An 8,642-nucleotide genomic window follows, 5' to 3' on the forward strand; every position below is an offset into this window, starting at 1 on the left:
ATTTAAAACTAAATGATTATTAAAAGTCTTTTTACAACAATTTTATTTTAAACATATTATAATTTGTTATTTTACTATATTTCATTTTTTCATAAAGATATGAAAAAATTAAGTGAAGCTAATTTCATTGTGTAGTTACAGAATAACGAGTGTGTATCGTCCTTTGAAAAATTTAATAGATTTTTCAAAAGAACTCTACTAATATTTTCAGTATAGGGAATATTTGTTAATTATATTCAATATAAACATTTCTTTTCTACAAAAGTTGTCTCTCTCTCTCTCTCTCTCTCTCTCTCTTTCTCTCTCTCTCCCCCTTTTTTTATATATTATGTATAACTTTTATTACTTTAAAGAGATTTTAATGAAATGTTGTAGTACAAGTATCTTTCTATGCATAATTTATATTTGTAATTTACATGATAACATTATAATGTAAAGGTTGCTAATGATACATAATTAATATATTTCTCCTCAAATAATTATAATAATATTGGTACTAAATTAATATCTAAAAATCTGTTACACGTCCTTTTCTTTCCCAATCCCCATAACGAGTTGGTTCTGGTCCACGTGGTCCACCAATTTCACCTGTTTTTGGATTTGTATTATCTGGAAATGGTTTCAAAGGTTCTTTTTCCTGGTAAGGATGCTTTCCTTCTTCAAACTCCGGCAACTTTTCTATTAAATGTAACAAGTAAACGTTTTATTAATATGTTATTGTGTACTTTTTGTTTTCCATTAAATATTACAAACCTATCGATGTACGTTCACGCAATTTTTTCCTAAATTCTTTAATTCTTTCACTTTCCACTTTTCCATTTGTCTTTTTCTCAGAAAACAAACGCGTGCAACCTATGAAAAGACTACGTATAAGAAGAAATGCAAATTTCTTTAAAACAATTAAGTTACATCAATAAGTATCACTCTGTCCTTATTTATATTAACAACCTATTTATTGTATTTAATTCTTTCATTTCAATTATTATTCGTGCATTTTGCACCATATTAGGCAGAACTTTGTTACCAAACATTTTTTCTCACTAAATTAATATAAATCCTTTAAAAAGGTTAGGTTTCTCTTTAGTTATCAGCTGACTAAGTATTAGTACATATTCTTAGTAATAGGCGTATATATTCAACACATAGATACTTTTACGAATTCAATATATTTAACGACTATTAATTTATTTGTCGACATTTTACGCATTAAAAAAATGTGAAGAGATCAATAATTAATATATTATTTATTAGCTATTAAAATATCAAAGAGTTTACACTAAAAATTAAAATAAAAGAATATGCAACATTGATGCAACACTTTCGAAAATTACTTACAACCAGTTAAATATTATTATGTAGATCGGCAAATATGTTATATAATAATCCAAAGTGGGGAGCTACCTCTTCAGTTTATTGAGTTTCCCTTTCCATATTTCTTTCGTATCCTTCCGTTAATATCATATAAACGGAAATATTACATAAGCGCAATATTTCATAATAGAGACAATTAATATAAGAAATAAAGTAACACTGACCAACATATACAATAATCAAAAGTATAAATTCTAGATTTTATTTAAATAAATTAATAAATATAGCGATAGTCATACAAAGAATTGAATTTCAACTCGTTATTATTTTTCTATTATAATAGGATTAAATAAAAATTCTAATGAGATTACGTGAATTGAAAAATGTTGTAATTTTTAATCGTACAAATGTTTGTTCAGCTTATCGTCGATGCAATAAATTAATAAGCATAATATGAACTATTTATGGACAAAATATTTTCTATTAATTATACAATCAATAGATCGAAAGTATCACCAACAAAGTTTTATCAGTTGTTCAAAAAAATACTTCAATGAAAACCCAAATATAAAACTTTGAATACTGGATTAAACCAGAAATAAGTACTCTATTATTTCTACATAAAGGTTAAGGATTATCAAGGATTTATTTTCCATTGATCGTAAAACAAATACGATCATTACAATGAGCTTGATATTAAAATTTAATTATCATTATTATACATTATTATTATTATTATTGCTAATTTTTTATCTTGTCCCTTTTGTCCTAAATTCTTCATGTATAGATTCCTTTCCTATGTAAGAAAATTTCCGTTAAGAATATTTGATAAGAATAGTTATATTCATAATCGATTTTGTTTTTCGCGGCTTCTACATTAAGCGACACTAATTTTAATAAAGATAGACGATGCGTTACCAATCCACCATTATAGTCAACAGGTAGTCAAACTAGTTGCTCAGTTATCATATAAATACTTGCTCTTAAATATTACTGATTGATTTCTACAAAAGAAAATCTAGAAATAAGAACCGGTTTGGTGAACAAGTACTCGAGTGAAAGGTCGTACAAAAGGAAGAACACAAAATTAACTATACTTGATAACTCCCCACCATTCGTTGTTATTTTCAAGTGATAAATTCACAAAGCCGACTGACTAGTACTTCTGGTTTCTACTTTGAAAGTCAGTCGATTTACACGAGCATCGATCGATTCAAGTCTTTTCTTACGTCTCTTCAGAATGGCTGATCAAAATGATAAAAAGGAACGAGTTATCAATTTCGGTGCTGGCCCGGCAAAATTACCAGAAGAGGTATTTCCAAATAAAGAATTAATTTTTTTCTTGACTCTAGTTATGTTTTAAAATCTAAATCAATGATCTATATATTATGGATATTGTATAGTGTAAAGATATCACGTGGTTTTTGTATAAATTCGCGATATATACGACAAATGATATTTCTTCTATTTGTTCAAGTAAAATAACATTGAGATATTTCTGATGTATTGAAAAACATATTACAAAAATTTATGAATACTTCAAAAAGAGAAATTTGAATTTCATTTTTTTAATAATATTAATTTATTAATATATTTTACCATGGGATATAATCCGTAATGGATTCAACGATTTCTTAGACACCCTATATGCAGGTCATAAGAGTTCATTGTACCATAAATCGTTTTATATGTATGATAAACTTTGTAGGTATTGAGAGAAGTACAAGCAGAGTTACTTTCGTTTATGGGTACTGGGATAAGTATACTCGAGTTAAGTCATCGTTCGAAAGATTTCGAAAAAATTGTCAACGGCGCGCAAAAAGTTTTGCGAGATTTATTGTAAGTTCGAAATAAAATTTTCATTTTTATCGTATTATCGAGAAACGAATATTACACTTATATGAATGGTGTTTGTGATTTTACAGAAAAATCCCGGACAATTATAAAATTTTGTTTATGCAAGGAGGAGGCACAGGATCGTTTGCAGCTATTCCTTTAAATTTAATGACCACCGGTACGGCAGATTACATTGTTACAGGTAAATAATACGTAAAATATATTAGAAACTTATTATGCCATTCATTTTTTCTTACGAAAAAATATAATATATGAAATTTTATATTGTTAGGATCATGGTCAGCCAAGGCAGCGAAAGAGGCAACTAAATATGGAAAAGTTAATTTGGTTTTACCAAAAGTAACGAAATATACGGGAATTCCGAAACCGAGTACATGGCAATTGGATTCGAATGCATCTTATCTTTATTATTGCGCTAATGAGACTATTCACGGTAACTCATGCAGAATTGAAGAAAGCTTAATAATGTTATCTTTTATTTACATAATTGTTTTTTAGGTATTGAATGGGATTATATTCCGGAAACAAACGTACCACTCGTTGCCGATATGTCATCGAACATATTAACGAAACCTTTTGATATTTCGAAAGTATATAACGCAATATATTTTTATCTTGTTTTTTTTTTATAATTGTAATATCATTACATATGTAAAATTTGTTGTAGTTTGCATTAATTTTTGCTGGAGCACAAAAAAATATCGGACCAGCTGGCGTTACTTTGGTAATTGTACGAGATGATCTTCTTGGTCATGCTATGCCAGTTTGCCCAACTATTTTAAATTTTACAGTCATGGCAAATGATAATTCTTTGCACAATACTCCGCCACTTTTCCAGTAAATATAATGACATTTTTGTTTGTAAAATAAGTTGAAAAATTAAGTTTATTCATCGTTACGTTACGTTTATTTTAGAATATATTTTGTGGATCGAGTATTTAATTGGATAAAAGAGTGCGGGGGAGTTGAAAGTATGGAACAAAATGCAATTAAAAAGAGTCAAAAGATATATAATGTGATCGACAAATCTGATGGATTTTATAGATGTCCGATCGATGTAGATGCACGTAGTAAAATGAATATTCCATTTAGAATAAAAGACGATGATGAAGAATTAGAAAAGGAATTCCTTTCTGGTGCAGTCGCTCGTGGAATGCTTCAGTTAAAGGGTCATAGGTTAGTACGAAACTTTCAAAAAATTGCTCTATTAGAGAACTAATGAAAAATGTGATATCAGATATCTGAGAAATATGATATATGAGAAATATAAAGATTTACTCAAGTGTTCTATTATAAATATGTTGCAGATCTGTTGGCGGTATACGTGCTTCATTATATAATGCAATTCGAGAAGACGAAGTAGAAGTATTAGCAAAATATATGGAATGGTTTTATGAACAGCATAATAAGAAGTAAAAACATTGACCATCTATGCTAATATGAAATAGCTTGCCAATATGGAATTTATTGCTCTGTATTATTTGTAAATACAAGATGTACCAGTTTTGAAATTAATATCTTTTATAAAATCTTAAAAGAAATAATATTTTCTATATTAAGTAAATTTTTTTATTTGAAATTGGAGCTAATTTATATTTCCGCTATTATGACAATTTTGTGAATTATCTTGTACACATTTGCATTTAATCTCAGTTTCAATTCTTTGTTTTTCAAATACTCTATCTAGTGCGATTTCCAAATTAGAGTTAGTCCTACGTATTCTATCTACAATAGCTTTAGCCCACTGTAATATAAATGTACTTAAAAGTTTATCTTTTTATATATTTTTTATTTACGAGATAAAGGCTTTATTGGGTATGAAATTTACCTTAAAGTATTCCTTTACTCTTTCAGGTGTCCAACCAATTGGAGTACTCTTTTGAAGGTCTCGTAAATTGTATAATTTATCTGCTAGTAATACTAATTTAGCTCTATGACTTCTTTTAGGTGCATTTTCTATTTGCAAACGTTTACGTTCTGCTTTAGGTAGAGCCTTATCATCAGTTACTTCTTGAACAACTTGACTCACTGTATATCCAAATTCTTGTTCGATTTCATCAAAACTAGTATCTGTATCTTCTACAGTGTCATGCAAAAGTGCAGCTAAGATTACAACAGGGTCGTATACATCACCTTCGTGAACTAAAATGTTAGCAACTCCTAAAATAATAATTTGTTCCACATTCTTTTAAATACGTAAAGTATTATGTATTAATTTTCTAATTTTGTTTGTTATATCAAACCTATGGGATGGTTTATATAAGGTGTTTGTGCAGCATCTTTCCTTTTTTGATTTCTATGTTTTTCTGCAGCGAAGTTAGTACATTTAATAATCAATGATATTAATTTATTATTTGAAAGTCTTGGAACACAAGAGTCACAGGGGCCACTTTCCTTAAATGGATCAGAACATGTTACTTTTTCAGTAGTACTTTCTTTTATACCAATCACTGGATCTGCCATTGTTGCTAAAAAAACGCTTTTTGTTATGTCAAAACGAGGGTCTTTATATTTGTAAGTCATTATATGCGATTGCATATTTTCTATATTTTCATTTAACGTTTTAAGTTGCAAAAGATAGAGATTACTCATTTTGGAGAATATTTTGTATTGTTACTGTTTCAAAAAAATTTCTCTTACTTTACATAAATAAAGACAGGTACTATTATACTTTTAAAGAGATATTTATTTTAAATAAACAACATGAACGTTTTCAATTGTTTTTAAAATTGACGTTTATTAAACAAATGAAATGAAATGCACCGATTAAAAATCTGATGATATATTGAGTAATTTTTTTAAAATCATATTATATAATATAATGTATATAAACTTTTGAGGTTAACTACACAGAAAATGCGACTCTTACTTAATTACCTTAAATGAATATCAACTTCTGTTGCACTACGCTTACCTAATTTTAAAACTAATTGTAAAATCTGTAGGATACGTTGTCGATAGTCGTGAATCGATTATATTACGTTGACAATATCGATAAGTTGCATTTGACTATCGCCGCGCCATCTACTAGTAGGTACTAACATTTTCTATGTAACATTTCGCAGAAATTGTCAGCTGACAGTTTTTTATATTATGCTTGCATTGTGTACATATAAAAGTGCATTGAAAAATTGTCAAAATGACGCTCAAAAGAAAATTGACACAAGAAGATTTGAGGAAGGCTATGAGTGAACATAAGAAAAAATTCGAAATAGTAAAAAAGATAGAATCACCTTTAGCAAAATATCCTTTTCATATTACTACACTGTTAAAGTTATATATAAATTAATTATTATAGTTTTATTATTTATATTAGTTATATTAGTTATTACAGTTTATTCTATTTGCATATATATAGATAAAATTTTTTATTAATTTCCTTAACATAGTACACACATATACAGATGCAGGTCAATTAATGTGCATTCTCTGCAAATGTATTGTGCGTAGTGAAACAGTCTGGGCCGTTCATATAAATTGTAAAGCTCATAAAGAAAATGTAATATTAGCAAAGAAAACAAAGTTAGAACTTGAACGACCCTCAACAGCTGTATCATCTACATTTAAGAGGCCTTGTTCCCCATTAGAAGAAAATACTATAAACAAAAAAATAAAGGGTATACTCAAGAATCCTTCTAAGCCACTCGCACAATCAAATTTACCAGCAGATTTTTTTGATGATTCTTCTAAACAGTCAAGCGTCCCTTCTACACTGGTCATTCCTATACCAATTCAAGAACCAAAAAATTCTTCAGAGGAAACAAATAGTGACACAGAGAACAGAACGCATACAGATATAGAAAATAATATTGATAAAGAAAAGGAGAAAGTAAAAGAAACGAACCAAGCAGCCCTGCCAGAAGGGTTCTTCGACGATCCAATTATGGATGCTAAAGTAAAATCTCAAAAAGTATGACTTTTATAAAGAATGTCTATATGTTGCCTATCTTTTCAGGTTCGTAATGTTGAATACAAAGATCCCATTGAAGAGGAATGGGAAAAATTTCAGAAAGAAATTAAAGAAGAAACAGCTCAATCTGCACAAATCATAGCCGATGATCAAGAAGAAGCGACGACAGAGAGGCAAAGAGATGAGATAGAAGAACAAATACGATATTGGTCAAGGTAAGAATAATAAATACATTAAAAATAATTTTTTACCCTTTTATTATTTCTTATATGTAATTTATTTAAAAGGGTAATGGACTTTGTAAAACGGAAGGAACAAGTTCAAGCTACAGATAGAAAACTGGAAAATATAGAAGATGATATGTCGACTGATGATGAAACAGAATTTGATGAGTTTTTAGATTGGAGAGCAAAGAATTCTTATAAATAAAATATATTTTTCGTGTACTTACGTTCATTAGTTATTATAAAAATTATGTTTTTATATTTCTTTAGTTGCTATTAGTATTATTTAAACTTAAGAACTTGATAAAAAATATGCAAAAATATGAACCAGTATCACAAAATTGGAAATTCTAAATCAACAAAATGTATACAGTGTATTAAGATTTTATTAAAATGAATTCAGAGTCAGAATATATAATTAAGTTTCAAATACATTTGGTATATGTTATACATTATTTGTTATAAGCTATATTATATGAAATATATAATATAAAGATTACAAGGTACGCTAAGCCGCTATTAAAGTATATAGTATATATATATTTTTATATATATAGTACGTTTACAGATCATATTGTAACGATATTTATTTTCGTGGTTACACGTGATATTTTATAAAATATTTAAAGTTTTGGAAAAAAAAGGGAGATTTGTATAATATTTTATCCGCACCTATCCACACTGAGTTCCTAAATTCTATTATTCTAAATTAAGTGTTCCTTTGCTTAAATTCTGCTTATGCTTTTACACTATGATTTCAATTTTATTTTATTTTCTTTTTTACTTTCCCTGATCATTCAAAAAGCCATTCCTTACTTTCTTAGAGGCTTAGATGTAACGCGTCATAGAGCTTAGTAGTAATTTACTTAATTATAATTTATCATACGAGTAAAAGCGGCCTACGTATGTACGATCAATGTAGACTATATATGTGTGGACATTATTAAAATGCATTATAGTATTTTTTTTATCAACCTTGCCACATGTATATAACCTTACGTCAGATCACAATTATATATCATGGGTTGCGTCGGCATATATATATATATATATATAAGTACGAATATATCGGTGATAAAATATATGAATGTGACTTATCAATCTTCAAAATGATGAAGAAGAAAGTAAGTAAAATTGATTATAGAGAGAGAGAGAGAGTAATATAATATTATCGGTCACAAAAATGTTATACATTTTTGTATAGCTATTCCTGAAAGTAAGCGATCATTTCCTATACGTATCTTCTTAGTATCGAATATAAGACAAAACGAGTATATCTTTCACTTATATTATACATAATACAATAAAGTGATAAATCGATCACATTAAGATATTAGGAA

General features: G+C 28.0%; 4 protein-coding genes across 8 annotated transcripts; 2 read left to right on the forward strand and 2 right to left on the reverse strand.

Annotated features, from left to right (window-relative positions):
• Nucleotides 1–381: 381 nt before the first annotated feature.
• LOC106783745 (succinate dehydrogenase assembly factor 4, mitochondrial-like) lies at nt 382–1,319 on the reverse strand. Of its 2 annotated transcripts, none has more exons than XR_001381344.1 (3): nt 949–1,189; nt 754–852; nt 382–678 (listed from the first exon to the last, which is right to left on the reverse strand). XR_001381344.1 is itself a non-coding variant. In XM_014742549.1 (3 exons), the coding sequence occupies exons 1-3, from the start codon at nt 1,029–1,031 to the stop codon at nt 509–511; spliced, it is 363 nt and encodes a 120-aa protein (XP_014598035.1). In that variant the 5' UTR covers nt 1,032–1,319; the 3' UTR covers nt 382–508. The 2 variants fall into 2 exon arrangements, 1 of the variants encoding a protein (XP_014598035.1); XM_014742549.1 differs by having other exon boundaries at nt 754–863; nt 949–1,319.
• Nucleotides 1,320–2,317: 998 nt separating this feature from the next.
• On the forward strand, nt 2,318–4,705 carry LOC106783703 (probable phosphoserine aminotransferase). Its single transcript, XM_014742488.1, has 8 exons — nt 2,318–2,623; nt 3,020–3,150; nt 3,237–3,349; nt 3,440–3,601; nt 3,667–3,758; nt 3,836–4,005; nt 4,084–4,344; nt 4,476–4,705. Exons 1-8 carry the CDS (start codon nt 2,552–2,554, stop codon nt 4,582–4,584), a joined length of 1,110 nt encoding a protein of 369 aa, XP_014597974.1. The 5' UTR covers nt 2,318–2,551; the 3' UTR covers nt 4,585–4,705.
• Nucleotides 4,601–6,182, reverse strand: LOC106783719 (guanosine-3',5'-bis(diphosphate) 3'-pyrophosphohydrolase MESH1). 4 transcript variants are annotated; one of them, XM_014742527.1, is made up of 4 exons: nt 6,083–6,182; nt 5,412–5,636; nt 4,997–5,328; nt 4,601–4,912 (listed from the first exon to the last, which is right to left on the reverse strand). In XM_014742527.1, exons 2-4 carry the CDS (start codon nt 5,629–5,631, stop codon nt 4,754–4,756), a joined length of 711 nt encoding a protein of 236 aa, XP_014598013.1. In that variant the 5' UTR covers nt 5,632–5,636; nt 6,083–6,182; the 3' UTR covers nt 4,601–4,753. The 4 variants fall into 4 exon arrangements, with proteins under 4 accessions (XP_014598013.1, XP_014598006.1, XP_014598023.1 ...); XM_014742520.1 differs by having other exon boundaries at nt 6,046–6,182; XM_014742537.1 differs by lacking the exon at nt 6,083–6,182 and adding an exon at nt 5,809–5,823.
• On the forward strand, nt 6,170–7,708 carry LOC106783712 (zinc finger protein 830). Its single transcript, XM_014742500.1, has 4 exons — nt 6,170–6,411; nt 6,565–7,063; nt 7,124–7,293; nt 7,366–7,708. The coding sequence occupies exons 1-4, from the start codon at nt 6,308–6,310 to the stop codon at nt 7,505–7,507; spliced, it is 915 nt and encodes a 304-aa protein (XP_014597986.1). The 5' UTR covers nt 6,170–6,307; the 3' UTR covers nt 7,508–7,708.
• Nucleotides 7,709–8,642: the final 934 nt, after the last annotated feature.

Source organism: Polistes canadensis, unplaced genomic scaffold, assembly GCF_001313835.1.
Source record: "Polistes canadensis isolate GaletaPanama2010 unplaced genomic scaffold, ASM131383v1 scaffold_1, whole genome shotgun sequence".
In the NCBI taxonomy this organism is placed as follows: domain Eukaryota; kingdom Metazoa; phylum Arthropoda; class Insecta; order Hymenoptera; family Vespidae; genus Polistes; species Polistes canadensis.